A 19,817-nucleotide genomic window follows, 5' to 3' on the forward strand; every position below is an offset into this window, starting at 1 on the left:
TCAGTAAGCGACAGTTTTGTAGAGAAAGGTGATGTGCAATAGCCAATGATTCACAGTGCGTTCCTTTTTCATTTAACTGCAGGTTGTATTCTCCGTATAACTACAGTACATGAACAAAAGTTTGCTTACACCTGGTCATAAGTATGTTAAGTGCTTTTTAAACACTTTTTTTCCACATTTAGTCCCATTTGATCGTATAATTCCCTCCACTCTCCTGGGAAGATGTTCCACTAGATTTTGGAGTGTGCTTGTGGAGATTCATGCTCATTCAGACACAAGGGTGTTCGTAAAGTCAGGTACTGATGTAGGTGAGAAGGTGAGGAGGCCTGGAGTGCAGTCAGCGTTCACATTCAGCCCAAAAGTGTTCAGTAGTGATGAGGTCAAAATCTTCCACTCCAGCCCATGTACAGCAGATCTTCATGAAGCTCGCATTGTACACTGGGGCATTGCAATGCTGAAACAGGTATGGGTCTCTTAGTTCAAATGAAGGTTGAAGTTAATGGTACTGCACCCAAAGACCTCATATACGATTGTGTGCCTCCGACTTTGAGGACTTTGAGGACTTTGTGTGCCTCCGACTTTGAGACTTTGACAGTTTGGGGAAGAACCACAAATGGCTGGAAAAGTCAGGAGTCTCAGTACTTTGGTGTCTAAAGTGTAAGTTTGTGACAAAGATCTTGAAAATTGAATCTCATGCTCATCCATGTCCATGAAAGAAGCTGGAGATATGATGAAATGCTTTTAGTTTCATACAAAATGAAGGCGTATGTTTGTGAAATGCAAGTCACCTACCAGGGTTGCCAGGTCTATGGTTTCCACCCAGTGTAAAGATTCTTTGGAAGGGGGAGGGATGCGGTATGTATGGAAATGTACTGGTAAAAATTGTGTGTGTGTGTGTGTGTGTGTGTGTGTGTGTGTGTGTGTGTGTGTTCTTCATTAGGTTTCTTTACTTTAACCACAAATCCTCCTGGTTCAGGTAATTTATACACCTATATCAACCCACTATATGTGTGTGTGTGTGTGTGTGTGTGTGTGTGTGTGTGTGTGTGTGTGTGTGTGTGTGTGTGTGTATTACATATAAATTATTGTTTTTAGTTATTAAAATCAGCTGTTTCCATGTCAGTTCTCCTTCATTTGTTCTCTGAGTCTTAAGACTTCTGCTAAAAAAACATTGCAGCTGCAGCAAAATCTGTTTAATCCTGAACACTCCTCATGCTGCTTGGTGTTTTGGTTCTGTAAAATTGCCTCTGGGTATGAATGAGTCTGTGAGTGAAAGTTATATGTGCATGTGACTGTGACCTTCATATGTCATTAACTGTGACAGAAAGGAGTGTGTGATGAACCGAATGTGTTTTTCTGTGTTTTTTTTTCCAGTGGGGTGTTACTTTGCAAATCGACTGTGTGAGTACACAAACACACACACACACACACACACACACACACACACACACACACACACACACACACACACACAAACACACACACACACACACGCACACACACACACACACACACAAACATGTATCTTTAAAGATCATAACCTGGAAAAATGGCAAGTGCAAGTTTTCAGTCCAATCATGCAGAAGCCACACCTGAGCCTATACAAAGCTAAAGTCACCTGTTTAGATATCGGACTTTGATGTAACTCCTTTGAATGGAATGTAACTTGTGCCCCCACACATGGTTTAGATTGAACACAGAGGATATTATATTCCCAGTGTGTTTACGGTGGCTGGATGTAACTGCAGCTCTTTGTGGGGTTTTTTAAAACATCATTTGCTTAAATGTGCACTCAGTGTTGCTTAAAGACGTTACATAAACACACTCAGGAAGCCATTTAAGAACCACGAAAGCCACTCAAGTGCACAGTGAAGATCTGTGTCTTAAATGACAGCCTTGTTTGATGACAGCCGGTAAAGAAGCCACGAAGGTGGGATACAAACTTACTGAAGGTTTGTCAGTAAAGATGTAATGATCCTTAACTAAAAGTGCACCTGTGCAAGCTGTAATTATTAAATGTAATCATTTAATGTTCTTTAATAAACACAAAAACACAAAAAATTACTTCTGCGTAACGACTGAACGCATGGAATCTTCGACAGAGAAAGATTATTTTTTCTGATACTGAAAGTTCGAAATGTAAAGAATAAACGTTCCGAAAAGTCCCATAGAATTACCGTATTTGTAAATATTACAAATGTCCACCACATCTGTCTATGACTCACTCTTGATGCATGTACAGATGTTTGTCTCGGTCACATGTCAAATGAACAAAAAACAACACAGTGGATTCACGTTTATTATTAGATCTAGAAAATACCAATCTGTGCCTGATTGTCTTTTAGGAAAGAAACAAAGCTACAAGATGATACAGAATTAAGATTTCCAATGGGGTGAGCACACACACACACACACACACACACACACACACACACACACACACACACACACACACACACACACACACACACACACACACACACTATTCTCTCTCTGTTATTTGGATCATGCGTTTAATAATGAACTTTACAGAGATTCTGGTTGCTGATTCTAAATGTTGTGATGATGTAGTTAATGTTTGACTCCTGTGGAATTACCCGTCTTTCCTACAGAGCTGCATGACCTTATAATTAAGTCTGATTCTCGACTGGCATACCATAGCGACATTTACTGACCATTTTATAGATTCTACCCTTTTAATAGCATTAGTTCTGATTAGTGTGTGTACACTGGATATGTAACTATAACTCGCTCTCTGGTGGCACCCAGAAAAAAAAGAGAATTATTTAGTTTTCTCTAATGGTTTTCTCCTGTAAAGAGATTTTTGCATTAACTGTCCTCTCTGGTCTGAAATCTAATCTGGTCTTTCAGTAAAGCCGCTTTCAGAAAATTCCTATAGTTAAATGTTAGAAATAAAATCGATGTGATCGTGAACATTTTTCTTGCTAGCAAGAAATGACAAAATATGAAGATTCTTTTCAGCTTTAGCTCTGACTTTTCCAAAGCCCCAACACTGCATACTCATACTGTAAACATCTTACAAATACATTTACTGCATAAATAAACATACACACACTTGAATAAGTTTGTGTGGCATTCCTGCTATTCACGATCCTGCTAATGATCTGTTACTATAAACACAATTCTGCATTGGTGTGGTATAAATACTACTGCTACTAATAATAATAATAATAATAATAATAATAATAATAATAATAATAATAATAATAATAATAATAATTGTTACTATTATACTTCTAGAATTGCATACAATCAGCCTCAGGTGAATAACAAGTAAGTAAAAGTATTTGCATAACAATAGAACAAAAACATGTTTTTTTTTGTGTTTTTTGTCATCTGTATTTACCGACCTGTATGCTGCGTACTGTGTGTGTGTGTGTGTTTTATCAGTCGGCCAGATGTTGCCATGATGAGTCAGTGGTTAGCTCCGATAGTGTGGGAAAATTCCTTTGATCTGACGGTGACTGACAACATCTACAAGCAAAAGAATATCACCGTGGCGACAACCGTTTTTGCTGTGGGGAAGTAGGTTTTTCGAAAGCATTGTGGGTAATAACATGCAGTATGTTAATTGTGTAAAACATGGCTGAGAGCATGGTTCTTACAATAACACTAATCTGTCAGCATCTGGCATAATAGAAAACTCTCAAGTCCTGAGATTGCCACAGCAATCCGTAGCTTAGTGCCAAGGGAGCAAAAAGGTTGGGGTGGTATAGTGTCATTCTATAGGTCACAACAACGCTTTTCAGGAAGCGATCCTAACCGATCAAGGAGCATGTCGATGCGAGGCATTGGATACGCGTCAAATTTAGACACCGCGTTGACCCTTCGGTAAGCCACACAGAACCGGACCGACCTGTCGCTCTTGGGAACCAAGACCACCGGGCTGCTCCAGTCACTGTGGGACTCCTCGACCACCCCCATGTCAAGCATCGCCTGAAGTTCCTCCCGAACCACATACTGTGTGTGTTCGGGCAGCCGGTATGGGCGACTGTGGTCTCCACAGGGGGCCGAGGCGGATTCTGACGCGGTTTTAGGTCTTACATCCGGTCCCAGCTCCTCCCTCTCCGGAATCACCGTCGCTAGAGACACAGGCACCACCTCGCTCCATAATCTTAGGAAATTCAGGTGATATACTTGAAGCGCCCCGCCCCTGTCCATGCGCCGCACCTCATAGTCGACATCTTCCACCCGCCGTGTAACCTCAAAAGGCCCTTGCCACTTGCTGAGTAATTTCGAGCTTGATGTGGGCAGCAAAACGAGAACTTTACCTCCTGGTGAAAACTGCCGAAGCCGCGCGCCCTTGTCATACAGCCGGGATTGCCGTTCCTGTGCCTGTATCAAATTCTCCAGTGTTAGCTGTCCCAGTGTGTGGAGTTTTGCTTTCAGATCCAGAACGTACTGAATTTCGTTTTTCGCACTCGAAGGTCCCTCCTCCCAATTTTCCCGGAGAACATCCAGCACTCCGCGCGGCTTACAGCCATACAGTAATTCAAACGGGGAGAACCCCGTGGAGGCTTGCAGGACCTCTCGTACTGGGAATAACAAGGGTTTGAGCCATTTATCCCAATTCCGTGTGTCCCCGTGTACGAACTTTCGAATCATGTTTTTAAGGGTTCGCTCCACCAGGCCATCGGTTTGTGGATGATAGACACTGGTGCGAATCGATTTAATCCCCAACAACTCGTACAGTTCGCGAAGTGTTCGTGACATAAACGCCGTGCCTTGATCAGTGTTTTCACACAGCCCAGGTGCCCGGCCATCGGATTATAATGAGCCGCATGGAATAGAAGCCCCTGCGGCTCTTCGGGACCAACAACTGGGTCGTTTCCTCCCCGGTTCGAGTGTCCTGCGTCACTTGGTATAATTTATCTTTAATAAAGCGCGCTATCCGGCTATCCCAGTCCACACCGTGATGCAAAAACAGTGTTTCCCAACGCATCCACATTGGAGAGAGCCACTGCTGAGACCAGGAGCAAGGCCCTAAACCCTCAACTGCTCGTGGTGTAAATGAGATTTTTTTTGCTCTGAATAAGGGTGTTTGCTTATATGTAATAAATGTTTGTCTGCAGAAAATGTATGCAGAAGAGGGCAAAGATCACCTTTTTCTGTGTGTGATACAATTGTCTGTGGCACAGCATAGGAATGTGGGCTTCTTTAGTTTCAAAAAAGCATTTCGGCTTTTCACCAACTTGTGTGTTTTCTTAAACATTAAAGATCTCTTTAGTATTTAAAATCATGATCACGAATTCTGTCTAGCAGCACGCCTCAGACTAAGAAAACTCTACTTCAGAATGTGATCAGTGCACTTTAATCGCAAATCTGAATATTTTCCTGCAGGTATGTGCGTTTCCTGAAGGACCTCCTAGAATCTGCGGAGCAGCACTTCATGGTGGGTTACCGAGTGCATTATTATATTTTTACAGATCTTCCTGATGAGGTTCCTGTGGTAACTCTGGGAGAGGGGCGTCGATTGATTATTATGAAAACAGCAGGCTCAAGCCGCTGGCAGGAAATTTCGCTGCGCAGGATGGAGATGATTGAGAAGCTCATTGAAAAGGAACTCCTGAATAAGGCAGACTACATATTCAGCCTTGATGTCGACTCCAAATTTTATGGCCACTGGGGGGCAGAATCTCTGGGCGACCTTGTCGGCGTGCTGCATGCCTGGTATTTTGGATTGTCTCGGGACCAGTTCACTTATGAGCGCCGTCCCGAATCTCAGGCCTACATACCCTTCGACGAAGGAGACTATTACTACGGAGGAGCCGTGATTGGAGGACGTCTTGCCAACGTTCTCAAGCTGACAAAGACGTGCCGCATGCAGTTGGACATAGACCGAGCCAATAAGATAGAAGCAGTATGGCAGGAGGAGTCTCACCTGAACAAGTACTTCCTCTACAACAAGCCCACCAAGTTGCTCTCACCTGAATACCTTTGGGATGACAAAAAAGGGAAACCTGACTTCATAAAAATAGTACGTTTCTCACAAGTTCTCAAAAACTATGATGAGGTTCGACCAAACCCTTAATGCAAACTCTGCTAATCCCATACAATGCTTTCAGTTATGAAGGAACCTTTTTGTTAGCATTCCTACAATGTTCCTGCAACTCTTGCCATTCTAAGCACTGATTGTAAATATTCTCAAAGCATCTAGATTCTAAAAATGCTAATATGAAATTATTATATTATTCTTTACTTTGTTACATAAAAAAAATTACATTTTATGTAATTCAGCTCTTATATGAACTACAAAAAAAAGGTTGCTGTGTTTTCGTGGAAGAATCAACAAGAGGTGTTTTTATTATCTACAGCCATGAAATACCCATTAATGAGAAAAAAGTGGGAGGAAACTAGAGACCCTGGAGAAAATTTCTACAGTAATCTAATGTTTATCACAGTGATTACGTTCCAAATCAGCGCACGATAAATGAATCCCGATAAACGGATGCCACCTTAGAAATGTACTGTATAAACTTTTTACTTCATTTTATAATTAATCATTATGTTTTTATTAATATATTTGATTATTTAAAAATAAAACTGCATAAAAACAATTCGCTATAAGTTTTTTGATCTCTGGTGCTCGCCACGAGAGAGCGGGAAAATCAGACAAACTAATTAGTTTGCGGTAAAGAGGGGTATTACTGTAATGACCTAAGAGATCATTAAGAAAAAAAATTGACGCAAACAATAATGCAAGGTCAGAATAAATCCCTGGGGCTGTGGGTCACGTATAATGTGCACCAACAGCACGATAGCGGGAGTAGATGCGACTGCAGGTAAGAGTGTTTATGGAAGTGGGAGCTCAAGCCCTGGGTTCAAGCCCTAAACAAGGGCCCTTAACCCTTTGTGCTCCAGCGGCGATGCATCATGACTGACCCTGCACTCCCACCACAGCTTCCTAACATCACTGGAATATGCAAAGAAAGAATTAGAAATAAAGAGGCAAACAATCTAAAAATGGTAGGAAAAAAACCCAAAACGTAATCAAGCTAATGTCAGGCAATTAGCAAAAAATTAAATAAGAACAGCGAGAAGGAGAAGGAGAAAAAAAATAAATATCCAAATACCAAGAAACCATAAACATTGACAATAAACAAAACGGCTTGGTAACTGTGGTACAATTAGTTGTTACTTCACAAATGCAAGACATAAACCAAGGGGTATTTATACACACAATAATCAACATGAAATGAAGAACAGGAACATGACAAATAAAAAATAATAGTCAAGCTCGAACATACAACCCAATTCCAAAATGTTGGAACACCAAGGACATTGTGTGAAATGTAAAGTACCGAATGCAATAATTCAGCAAATCTCATAAATCCATATTCTCTTCACCAAAAAAAAAAAACATATCAAATGTTTAAACTCACAATATGTACCATTTCAAGGAAAAATAAGGACCTTTTGAATGCATGTATGAAACACATCTCAAAAAAATTGGGACAGGTCTGTGTTTCCAACTGTGTAGCTTCACGTCTTCTATCCACATACATCTAGGAACTGAGGAGAACACTTGCTGAAGTTATAGAAGAGGAATATTGTCCTATATGTCTCTGATACAGGATTCTAGCTGCTCAACAGTTCTGGGTGTCTTTTGTTGTGTTTTTCGTTCCATGATGTGCTAAATGTTTCAAATGGTGAAAGGTCTAGACTGCAGGCAGGCCGGTTCAGCACCCTCACTCTTCTACTATGAAGTCATTTACATTTACATTTACATTTATGGCTTTTAGCAGATGCCCATGTCCAGAGTGACATAAAAATTGCTTTAAGTCTCAATGAGTAAATCTACACTGGTACGCCAGATTACAAGCTTAAGATCAATCAACCTACAACTCTGTTGAGAGGATTTTTTTTTTATTTCTTTTTTTTTTTTTTTTTACTTTTTTTATATAAAAGACAACACAAACCTGAAAATGATAATGAGCCAATCTCTTAATGAACCCACCTTAATCTCATCCCATCTTTTCTTCCTCACAGATTCTGCCTCTCTTATACCTAATCATCTTACTGACCTGCTGGTTTATGAGATTTGCAAATCATTGCATTCTGTCTTTAATTACATTTCACACAGTGTCCCAACTTCTTTGTAATTGGGGTTGTAAATAAAAATAAAGAGACAGGACTCAGAATAAAAGCACATGAGAATGCTCACGTTATGAATGGGGGAATGTGGAGCTCTGACATTGTGAAATTACAACACAAACTAGTGCACCAACCTGCTATTTTTACACTACTTTATTGTTGGTTATTACTATCTGACCATCTCTGTGTAACAGAACAAATAAAATCTAACCTGATTGAGAACTATTAGGTTTAGAAATGTAAACAAAGTGGAATTCAGTGCTAAGCCAACATGTCACCGGACACTTTTATGAAAATTACTGTAACCTGATGCTGCTACTGATTAAAACTATATACCTTAAGGTCAAGGTTTATATAACAAAATGTTTTACCTATTTATTATCTATAAGAGGCCATGACAACATTACTACACTGATGCACCATCTGAAAATCCATCTGTAGGTTTCCTTTAAAGTCTTGTCTAGTTTAAGAGTCAACAGGAAGGGTACATTTTGCTTATCTATTGCCCTAGAACAGCTAATGTTTCCATTGATTACAGATATGGTATCAGATGTTTCTCAAGTTTGCATGTGTGTTTAATAAGAATGCATTTGTTTTCTTTGAATTGAAATGTGTTTTCTGAGTTTGCATGGTTTTTAATGAGGTTGCATGAGATTTTCCCTCAATTTTCACTAAATTGCCATGTGATTTCACTGATTTCCATGTGTTTTTGTCTCTGCATGTGTTTCGATTGAGGTTGCAACGTGTGTCTTCTTTTCATGTGCATGTGATTTCCTTGTTTTTGACATGCTGTCTGAGGTTGCATGCATTTTCTGATTTTGAATGGTTTTATTTTTCCTGAATTTGCACGTGTTTCCCTTTTTAATTTAGACATGCGTTCTGAGCTAACATGCATTTTTAATTCGATTGCATGTGCTATGAGGTTGCATGTGTTTTTTTGTTAGACATGGTTTTTGAGGTTGCATGTGTTTTTACTGAGTTTGCATGTGTATACTTTTATATTATATATAAAGTTGTATGTGTAAAGTAACTGAGTTGCATGTGGATATTTTTCCAAATGTAATGACATTTCTTTGAGGTTGCATGTGTTCTCTAAGTATGTTTACTTTTTTATGTTTGAAATGGATTAATATTTTCACTGCCATCACCTTCAGCAGTGTAAAACTAGTGTAAGAAGTGAGGTGGATAATAAACTGTAAATTAAGTTTCAAGTTTCAATTTTGTTTCTATAGCGTTTTTCACAATGGACATTGTTTTAAAGCAGCTTTACAGAATTAAAGAATGAAAGTGTTTGATGTGTGTTTATCCCTGATGAGCAGCCTTGGGCGACCGTGGTGAGGAATAATCTTCCTTTAAATGTTGTGAGGAAGAAACCCTAAAAGGAACCAGACTCAGAAAGAAACCCATCCTCATTTGAATGATATCAAGAGTGTGATTATAAATCTTAAAAACAATACAAAACAATTATATAACCTTTAATAATTGTATTTATTGTGTTTCATTAACAAAGCTTTATTTATACCCTTATAAACACGATTTAAATCTCATGATCATAGAGTCTAATCAGTTTGGGTAAGCAAATATAAAAGAAATCTATACAAGGGAATACGGTAAATTGTGCATTAAGGGTTTGGTCGAATCTCAGCATAGTTCTTGACCACTTGTGAAAAACGCACCACTTTCATGAAGTTGGGTTTCTCTTTTCTGTCATCCCACAGGTATTCAGGTGAAAGCAATTTGGTGGGTTTGTTATACAGGAAGTACTTGTTTAAATGAGACTCCTCCTGCCATACCGCCTCTATTTTATTGGCTCGGTCTCTATCCAACTGCATGCGGCACGTCTTCACAAGTTTGAGCACTTTGTCGAGGCGTCCCCCAATCACGGCCCCTCCGTAGTAATAGTCCCCTGCATCTATGGGTATGTAGGCCTGAGACTCGGGACGTCGCTCGTACGTGAACTGGTGACGAGACATTGAGAACAACCAGGCATGCAGCACGCCGACAAGGTCGCCCAGAGACTCCGCCCCCCAGTGGGCATAGAATTTGGAGTCGACGTCGAGGCTGAAAATGTAGTCTGCCTTGTTCAGGAGTTCCTCTTCAATTAGTTTCTCAACCATCTCCATCCGGCGTAGTGAGATTTCCTGCCAGCGGCTTGAGCTTGCTGTTTTAATCTTGGTCAAGTGACGCCCCTCTCCCAGCTTTACATCAGGAACCTCATCTGGAAGATCTGTAAATATGTAGTAATGCACTCGGTAACCCACCATGAAGTGCTGCTCTGCAGATTCTATCAAGTCCTTCAGGAAACGCACATACCTGCAGGAACATATTAAGCCTGTTAATCATAAAACTGATCGAAGTCTTGGTCTGAAGGTTTCTGGTGGGTTTGGCCAGGATTTGTGATCAGAAGGTTAAATACTAACAGAACATTAACATTTAAAAACACTACATTTCATTGACTTTGTTGCTTGGCCCATTTTGCTGTACTGCGTATTACTTCTACTATAACAGTCTGATTTATCCGCAAGTAACTAACAATCAGTATTCAGTCCAATCCAAACCTGTTATAATATGACATTTAGTCCTGCCCACCCAGAGAGCATGGCCACTTTAGCTCTCTTGGCACCAGGCCATGGATCACTGTTTTAACACAGTCGTGATGTGATTGAACAATTTTCCCGGTGATAGACCAAACATTTACTGTTGTGCCACTTGAGTGCCCCTAGCTGGCAGCTCATTGTTGTAATAATATGAGCAATGTCGTTACCCACAATGTCATATGTCAAAACCTACTTTCCTACAGCGAAGACGGTGGTCGCCACGGTGATGTTCTTGGGTTTGTAGATGTTGTCAATCACTGCCAAGTCAAACGAATCCTCCCACACAATTGGTGCCAGCCAACGGGTTGTTGTGGCAATATCTGGGCGACTGGCACACACACACACACACACACACACACACACATTCATAAGTACATACACATTTCCACTTATAGACAAGTGAGAAATTAAAGGAATAAACTTAGTCTTTCTGTTGTGTTGTTATGCAAATGCTTTAACTCACCTGTTACTCAAACTGGGCTGAGGATATGAAATCCTGTTAGTAAAAATAAATATAATGCTATATTAGTTTATCATTTTGTTCTGTGCCGTAAAAACATATGAGCATTACTTTTTTTGAGATATACAGTATAACCTTCTTGGTATCATAATCACATTTGTTTGTTATGTTGACTGTACCATGCTGTTGGTCGATGGGTGATGTTGGGCTTTGTTAATAAAGAATTTAAATTTTAGTTTGAAAGCCAACCTTTATTATCAAACACAGATGTGATATAAATAAAACATATTGAAAATGTAATTTTAAATATATAGTAGTTTGGGGTCCCTGGTATTGATGATCGGATACAGGCTTTTTATTTTTTTTTTTAAAAGCATTGATTGTTAACAGGGAAGAGTATGGCAGAGATGCACCATAAACTGTTTATATAACATTGATGGAAGGAGTTTCCAGTGTCAGTGCTTTGGAAAGATTTTTCCAGGAAAGAAAAAGGTCACACGTTCTCTGTAGCCTGACAAAACAATTTTCTTGTTTTATTAACTTCAATGATGAGAAAATAAAAAAGCTGGGGACTGTTTATAGCTGCTATAAAGTAAGTGAGAACACCATGTTTTTGCTGTGGTTTAAGAGGAATTAAACACATAATGTGGCAACTCCTGTTTTATTTCTTACTATAACTAAAATAATAATCAAATCAATCCTAAAAACAATGTAAGATTTCCATTCTCAGATTTCATAAAAACTTTGTGTTTACGGTTTGGAACCGAATGCGGCATATAGAAAAAGCGTGTGTTTGAATACTTTTGGCCGTACAACATATTAGGCAGCAAGTGAGAAATATAATTTGTATGCAAAGTAATTGACCTCCAGCATAAAGGTCAGTTGTTACGGCACATTGTCAAAAAGAGGAAAAAGAGAGAAGGAAAACATTCATTAACCACAACATTGTTTTTACCAGCATTTCACCAGAAGTGGACAAACACATGTTCAACAAGTGTGTGTGTGTGTGTGTGTGTGTGTGTGTGTGTGTACTCACCCTGCAGGAATGATTAGTTCTGTATAATCATTCTTTTTTACTTCCCTGAAAGAAGATTGGGCAGAAGTGTAAAATAATAATATGCAAGTGTAATATATATATACAGAAACAGTCTTAGCGTATATCAGTTGCAATAGAAACAGATGGTATATGAAGTATACTGGATGTTTCTTTCTGCTGTCTCAGTCTACTACACTTACAGCTCACGCTGGTGATATCAGGGAAGTGTTATCTTAGTGGTGAAGGCATTAGACTTTTGATATGAAGGTCACGAGTTCAAATCCCAAACACACCTGGCTGCTATTTCTTGGCCCCTGAGCAAAGCCCTTAACCCCATATCTGTTTACTTGTATAAATGAGATAAATTGTAAATAGCTCTGGATTTAAGGCATCTGCTATATGCCATAACTGTATCGTAAGCTCTAAAATCTACAGAATGATATTTATTGCATGCTTATTGTTTATATAATAGTCAGAACACATTATGTGTTTAAATAAACTTTAATAGAATTTGTTATTGTAAGGGATTAAGCTTGTATTGCCGGCTCTCCTGCCTTACTGAGCGCTTCTCAAGAAAATTCTGTTTAGATTTTTATATCTTCAGGTTCTTTGGGTTTTATATCTTCAGCCAATTTTGCGTGTTCATGTACTGTATGAAGAGGAGAAGCAGAATCCCAGCACCAGCAAGCTGCCCCTGCTGGGCCCTTGAGCGAGGCCCTTAACCCTCACTTGCTCAGCTGTATAACTGAGATCATAATAAGTCACTCTGGATATTGGCATCTGCCAGATTCCATAAATGTAAATGTAAGTGTAGAGAGTAAATTATTGTTTACTGTTTGCCTGTTATCTAATCAGATCACTTCCTGTCCCACTGATGTTTTAAACCTTGTCGTCTGAGAGATTATAATGAGCACATTTAGAGCTCACACTCAATAAGGCTGTCACAAAAATAGACATACTGAAGAGATGAAAAAGCAGCCATTTTGAGACGAGCTAGTGGAGACACCAAAGAAGCAAATGTAGACAGGGTGAAATGCAAAACCAAACATGCAAAAAAAATGCAAAGGGAGTGCAGAAAGTTTAAGAAAAAAGGCCACGTTTTTGGCAGTTTGCAAAACAAAACAAAAAGACCGAAAATACAATATCATGACAAGTAGGATGTTTTGCTGTGATGGTGAACAGGTGCTTTGCAGATTAGACACAGGAGCTGCAGTGACCACTGTACCAGAAAGCATGTACTCAATAAGGAGTCAATACTACCCTTAGCCCTGCAAACAAAGAAGTTGTGTTGACCAACAGCCTGATAAATGTGACTGGGCAGTTTGAGGGCTCATTACAGTAGTTGGATAAAAAAATGTAACTCCCAGTATTTGTTATACAAAAAACTGGTTTCCTTAATTATGGGATTAATAGCCATAAGAGAGCTGGATTTTCTGCACCCGGTTGACCTTTTGGTGCCCCATTGTGTGCCCTTGCCTATGATGAATAGGGTGAAAGAGGAGCTGAAAAGAATCCTGGTCTCACGTGAATAATATCACCAGGATCGCCTTCTTTCACCTTAGAAATATTGCCAAAATTAGAAATATGATGTCGTTACAGGATGCAGAAAAACTAGTTGATGCTTTTGTTACTTCTAGATTAGACTACTGTAACGCTTTACTGTCTGCGTGTTGGAGTAGGTGCAGAAATAAGCTTCAGTTAGTTCAGAATGCAGCAGCAAGAGTCCTCACTAGATCTAGGAAATATGACCACATCACCCCTGTTTTAATCAGTCTACACTGGATCCCAATCAAATCTTGCATTGATTATAAAATACTACTACTGACATATAAAGCACTTAACGCTCTCACGCTGCAGTATCTGAGTGAACTTCTGTACCAGTATGATCCTCCACGCCTACTTAGATCAAAAGGTGCTGGCTATCTGTTGGTTCCTCCAATAATGAAAAGTACAGCAGGGGGCAGATCTTTCTCTTATAAAGCCCCGCAGTTATGGAACAGCCTTCCAACCAGTGTTCGGGACTCAGACACAGTCTCAGTGTTCGAGTCGAGGTTGAAAACTTATTTATTCAGTCAAGCCTTTAATCAGTAGATTTTTCTTAGGTAAAGGAGCAGATCTGGAGGGAGCATGGATATAGAGTGTTTGGTGAACTGGGATATTTGTATGCTGTCGTCCCCTCACATTCACACGTTCACTCGGGTTTGTTGACGGTGGTGTGGTGGGTCGTCTCTTATCCCAGAGATCCCTCATGTCTGTGTTGCCTTCTGGTTCTCCCTTTTAGTTATGCTGCCAGTCTTGCCGGAGTCCAAACTGCACAGTGACATTAACTTTCATACACCAATAGGGACACTTAATAATTCATATCCTTCTCTTCCCATCAACCTCTCTCTCTCTCTCTCTCTCTCTCTCTCTCTCTCTCTCTCTCTCTCTCGAGTTAAACATGCTCCTGAGGCTCCAGTGACCACTGTTCCTGCCCCTCTCCCCCCCATGGATCTTCACACTTCTGTGCAGCTTGGGACGGTTTCTCATCAACACCTTGGGTGGTTCCATGTAATTCCGGAGTAGAACGGCTTTGAGGATGGATTGGACTGTAGTTGGTGTCGGTGGTCTGCTGCACTGACTCGGGAGTGCAGTTTGCTTCTGATCATCATCACTGAACCCCGCAGCATTGTATATCTGCTTCAAATGGACATTTGGTGCAACCCAGATGAGGATGGGTTCCCTCTTGAGTATGGTTCCTCTCTAGGTTTCTTCCTTATGCCGTCTCGGGGAGTTTTTCCTTGCCACAGTTGCTCATCAGGGACAAACATACTTACAAAGAACATATTTACGTTTAATCACCACATTATCTGTGTGAAGCTGCTTTGAGACAATGTTCATTGTTAAAAGCGCAAAACAAATAAAAATGAAATGAATTGAATTGAATTGAATTGAAGCAGGCGAGGTTTGCAGAAAACTAAGCTTTTGCATACCCACAGGACGGAAAGGAAAAAAGAACATTTTGTTGTCTGCTTTTTTTAACTTTAAGGAAACTCTTGTTTGGTTGACAAAAGAACGGGTTCGATTTTGGTTTACGACACATTTATGTCTATGGAGCCCAGAAATGCTTGTCAGTTATTGTTGAGTTATGTTCTCATCAGTTGTGTTATATTATGTTGTTTACTATTATTATTATTATTATATTTCTTTTATGTCAGATTACGAGACCGTTGTATATCCAAATATGTGTAAGAGTTCATTGTGCGCATGTGTTAATTGATGGGACTTTTATTTTGATTTTGAGTCAGGTGAACCTGGCGCTGCTCCCTCGTGCACAGATGTTATACCAGTGCATTGAGACGTAAACAGAAAATAAAACAAATTTAAGAAGTTATATTTGTAGTAATCTTTAATGGATGACAACAACATATTGAACATAAACATGACGGAGAGAAATGAAAACCTAACAGTTATCAAACTTATAGAATATAGAATAATATGAAGCTCTATGCTTCTTTATTGTTCTTTACTTTATTGTTTACAAAATTGTTTATTACTTTTTGACTTCAAGCCATATATCATTGTGTTCTCATCAATACTCTGTCATTTTAATTACTTGTGACAAAGTCTTGATGTTAAAATGTTGCCTGAGGCTTTAGATCTGTCAAGGTAAACACTGTAATAACCTGTCACAATTATAATATTTGGCAGACGCCCTTAGCCCCTGGGCTACTTCTTCCCATGAGAGAAGCTGTTTTGTGTGATCATTTTGAAACAAATTGATTCAATGGTTTTAAAAAAACATGACAACCACAAGCAGCTATTGTTACATCCTACCACCTTAGACTTTATATTTACTGCATTTTGACAGTCTCCTTTAATGACGACTGTAGCAGCTGAAGGTTAACAGCTTTGCTCTACAACCTTCTGCCTAGAAGTCAAGCACCCTAACCACTGAGCAACCACCTCCCATCTCAATAAAAATAGTTTCCTTCAATGATCATAAATTGGAGTGGCTGCACTTTTTTGGTGTGTGTGTGTGTGTGTGTGTGTGTGTGTGTGTGTGTGTGTGTGTGTGTGTGTGTGTGTGTGTGTGTGTGTGTGTGTGTGTGTACTCACACAGTTGGTTTGCACTTCAACACATGGCTGAAAACAAAACATTATACTTGGTTTATCACACAGTTGTTTTTAAATGCATTCAGTATTTGCCTTAAAATAAATATAGGTGTTAGATATGTGTCATGCCCAAACGGAGATGTGTGAGCCCATATAAAGACTTCCTGTATACCTTACGTACTAACATCTATAGACACTGACCAGAAAAAGGAACGTGTGTGAACCAGTATGAGAATCATCTTAACACTTAACACTAACAATAGGTCCAGGTCAAATCCACATACATTCAGACTTTGTTTTGCACTTAAGGGCGTTTTTGCATAGCCAAACCACCAAGCAGCACGAGCACAGGATTCTGCTGCAGCTGCCTTGCTTTCTGAGTTGAAGCAACTTTTAATACAATAAAGAAGATCTGACATGAAAACTGTAAATTTCCTATAACAATAAAATGCAGATTTATATGTAATAACACACACACACACACACACACACACACACACACACACACACACACACACACACACACACACACACACACTGTGTATTTCTTACCTGAACCAGGGGGACATGAAGCTGAAGTAAAGGAACCTAAAAAATAAAACACACACTTGTGCAATTTATCCTTAAAATAAAATAATTCTGTTTAACAGTTCTGGGTGTCCTTTGTTGTATTTTTTGTTTTATGATTCTATTCTACTAAGAAGTCATGCTGTTGTAATAGATGCAGTATGCAGTTAAAATCATACACCACCATACCATCAGAGATACGGCTTTTAAAACTGACCTCTGATAACAAGCCAGATGGTAACAATCCTCCTAAGCCTCAGGGGGTACACCCAATCATCTTACTGAACTGTTGTCAATTAAATTGATTAGTTGGGAAATTTCAGTTTCTCCAACTGTTGAATTTTAATAACACTTCCTCAAATTTAAAATGACCTTATTTGAATGGTACATTTTCTCAGTTTCATTTAAGGCATCTGCTATATGCTATATGTTCTATTGTAAATAAAATATAGGTTGATGAGATTTGCATTCTGTTTTTGTTTACATTTTAACAGTGTCTTTGTTTGTAACTGGGGTTGTACACTCCACCCCCGGATTCACCATCTGACTTCAAAAAACACAAATTGTGTAAAGGCACTGAGAACTTCTTCTTCCTGTTCTGATGTCTGACAAATGTAAGTAAAGCTCTTGACTTGTATGTACATATTTCTATACACTGGGCTGCTGCCTTGTGATTGTCTGATTGGATATTTGCTTTATTTCTTAGTTGAGGATATTTAAGTCTTCTTGAATTGGTCCAGTCTTGCTCTGGTGATTTTGCAAAAAAGTATACCTAGATCAGGTTACAGATAGATTTGCAGTAATTGTTCTGTATTTTGCAACATTTTGAAGAGCTTGTCTTTATTTTGGCCTTGTTTTCGGTACAGTAAAGTGTACATTGGGTTCATTTTCTTTTATTTGTAGGTGTTTTTTTAATGAGAACCAAATGATTAAATAAAGATGTTTAAAAATGATAATATCTGAATATGTTGCTGTGGTTTGTATCATATTCGTTACCATTTGTGCAAACAGGTCCAACATTTCTTTCTTAGAAAAGCCTGGCAATAAAATTCCTTTTTTTTTTAAAATATTTTTCTTTTGACTTCCAGGTTAGGATCCGATGTTAGATTGGATTTTAGATTTTAAATACTGTACATTTCAAGGCATTGATCATACATGGTATTGTGAGATTGTGATAACTGCACTCTGTGCGATTTAATTGGATGAAATGAAAACCTAAATAAGTCATTTTCTCTTTTTTTGTTTGGCTCAGAAACAAAATAAAAAATGTCTCCTTTTTCTAAGGAACAATTGAATCATAATTTTAAAGGTTTTTAAAGTAAAGGTTGTTTTCTTCTGTTTCGGTTCCTTATTTGCTAAAGTTTTAGGAGAAAGTGAATGAGATGTAAAGAGATCAACAACATCTGTTTTTTCCACCAGAGCCACACCTAGATTACATCCCAGTAACATTTTTCCGTCTATTGTTTACTAGTTGGGTGGTTTTTTTTTTTTTTTTTTTTAGTTTTTTTTGGGTTTTTTTTCAAATGATGGATTAGGAGCTCTGCAAGAAAATCAGGTTTGGAGAGTACAACAGTTACATACGATGTAAGTAATTCCTAATTGTTTAAAACCTCTATTAGTTAATTTGCACTAAAATAACACCATTCAATTCATATATCTATATATAATTATTTTTTTGTTGTTGTTGTTGTTTTTTTTTTATGTCTATTGTTAAGAAACTAAATTTAATTAAATTAGAATTGAACATCCTTAAACACTCAAATAAAAATGAAAAAATGCTAAAAAAAAAAAAGAATATGAAAATGAACCCTAGTCATAATGGTCAAATATGTAAAAATATTTCAGGAATTTAAATGAATCTTCCCCTATGCTATTCTGAGAGCAGTGTGCAAGTGTGTTCTGTCCAGATTAATAGGATTATTTTATTTATTCCTTCATTTTTTTGATAAAACAAGCTGAGAGACAGGCGGCATCTGACTTTCAATTACTTTCTTGTCTCATTGCTGCCTAGACGTATACAGACAACATGGAGATTTTAAATTGTATACATCATAACATTACACCAGAGTGCATGCTCACAAGCTCCACAAAAGCACAAAGCAGTTACAGCAAACATTCATAGTACGTCTCACTGTTCCTATTATTATAGCGACTGATATGATATCATTGTGTGCTCAAACTTATAAATGTTGCGTTCAGGTTTAAAAAACAAAACAAAAACAAAAAAACAGGAAAAGCTCAGAAGCTTTTGTAGACAAACGATCACCTGCCCTCACATAAAAAAAAAACTTATATTGTTATTTCCAGAATTTAATAACATTCAGCATCAGCAGGAATCAGCAATATCAAAAACGAGCAAACTAACGAAAGGAAAAAAATCAGGATAATAATACACAGGCGCAGAAAGATTGGATTTGGTTCCTCAACTTCAAATGCAAATGCTTGTGGGTGCATGTCCCGGCAGGTGTGTTATATTCATCATGATGGTCATGTTAAAAGGACCTTCTCTAGAAATAAATCTCTGACTGCCCTTAGTGTAATACTAATACTACTACTTCTACTACTCCTACTACCACTACAACTACTACTACTACTACTACTACTACTAATAATAATAATAATAATTATGACATACCCGAGGAATAAACAGGTGATGAAAAGACAAAACAGGCAGAAATTTTGTCCAGAGCGCATTGCGAAGTTTTCACTGTCCTCCACTTACAGAAAAACCTATAGAGACTTTGGTTAGACTTTGGTGTGTGTGTGTGTGTGTGTGTGTGTGTGTGTGTGTGTGCGCGTGCGTGCGTGTGCTTGCGAGTGCGTGTGTGTGTGTGTGTGTGTGTGTGTGCGCGTGCGTGCGTGCGTGTGCTTGCGAGTGCATGTGTGTGTGGGTGTGTGTGGGTGTGTGTGTAGAGGGGCGGGCCATTTGGTGATGCAGGTGGGAGAT

At 38.7% G+C, this 19,817-nt stretch overlaps 2 protein-coding genes across 2 annotated transcripts; one reads left to right on the forward strand and one right to left on the reverse strand.

Annotated features, from left to right (window-relative positions):
- LOC310720428 (globoside alpha-1,3-N-acetylgalactosaminyltransferase 1-like) lies at window positions 1-6,578 on the forward strand. The gene is made up of 7 exons (XM_083530990.1): window positions 1-28; window positions 941-976; window positions 1,375-1,401; window positions 2,346-2,393; window positions 3,262-3,294; window positions 3,412-3,546; window positions 5,362-6,578. The coding sequence occupies exons 4-7, from the start codon at window positions 2,389-2,391 to the stop codon at window positions 6,050-6,052; spliced, it is 864 nt and encodes a 287-aa protein (XP_083387116.1). The 5' UTR covers window positions 1-28; window positions 941-976; window positions 1,375-1,401; window positions 2,346-2,388; the 3' UTR covers window positions 6,053-6,578.
- Window positions 6,579-9,587: 3,009 nt separating this feature from the next.
- LOC310720420 (globoside alpha-1,3-N-acetylgalactosaminyltransferase 1-like) lies at window positions 9,588-19,790 on the reverse strand. Its single transcript, XM_083530978.1, has 7 exons — window positions 19,506-19,790; window positions 16,856-16,891; window positions 16,307-16,333; window positions 12,209-12,253; window positions 11,176-11,208; window positions 10,906-11,040; window positions 9,588-10,428 (listed from the first exon to the last, which is right to left on the reverse strand). Exons 1-7 carry the CDS (start codon window positions 19,562-19,564, stop codon window positions 9,738-9,740), a joined length of 1,026 nt encoding a protein of 341 aa, XP_083387104.1. The 5' UTR covers window positions 19,565-19,790; the 3' UTR covers window positions 9,588-9,737.
- Window positions 19,791-19,817: the final 27 nt, after the last annotated feature.

The sequence above is a fragment of the Silurus aristotelis genome (assembly GCF_946808225.1).
Source record: "Silurus aristotelis genome assembly, chromosome: 26".
Classification (NCBI taxonomy): domain Eukaryota; kingdom Metazoa; phylum Chordata; class Actinopteri; order Siluriformes; family Siluridae; genus Silurus; species Silurus aristotelis.

Excerpts from the sequence above, each read along its gene's own strand:
- LOC310720428 (XM_083530990.1), top strand. Across the intron at positions 3,295-3,411 it reads CAGCCTCAGGTGAATAACAA|TCGGCCAGATGTTGCCATGA; the intron begins GTAAGTAAAAGT and ends GTGTTTTATCAG. Across the intron at positions 3,547-5,361 it reads ACCGTTTTTGCTGTGGGGAA|GTATGTGCGTTTCCTGAAGG; the intron begins GTAGGTTTTTCG and ends ATTTTCCTGCAG.
- LOC310720420 (XM_083530978.1), bottom strand. The coding sequence starts at position 19,564 with ATGCGCTCTGGACAAAATTTCTGCCTGTTTTGTCTTTTCATCACCTGT. Across the intron at positions 16,892-19,505 it reads ATCACCTGTTTATTCCTCGG|GTTCCTTTACTTCAGCTTCA; the intron begins GTATGTCATAAT and ends TTTATTTTTTAG. Across the intron at positions 12,254-16,306 it reads TTGAAGTGCAAACCAACTGT|GGAAGTAAAAAAGAATGATT; the intron begins GTGAGTACACAC and ends ATCTTCTTTCAG.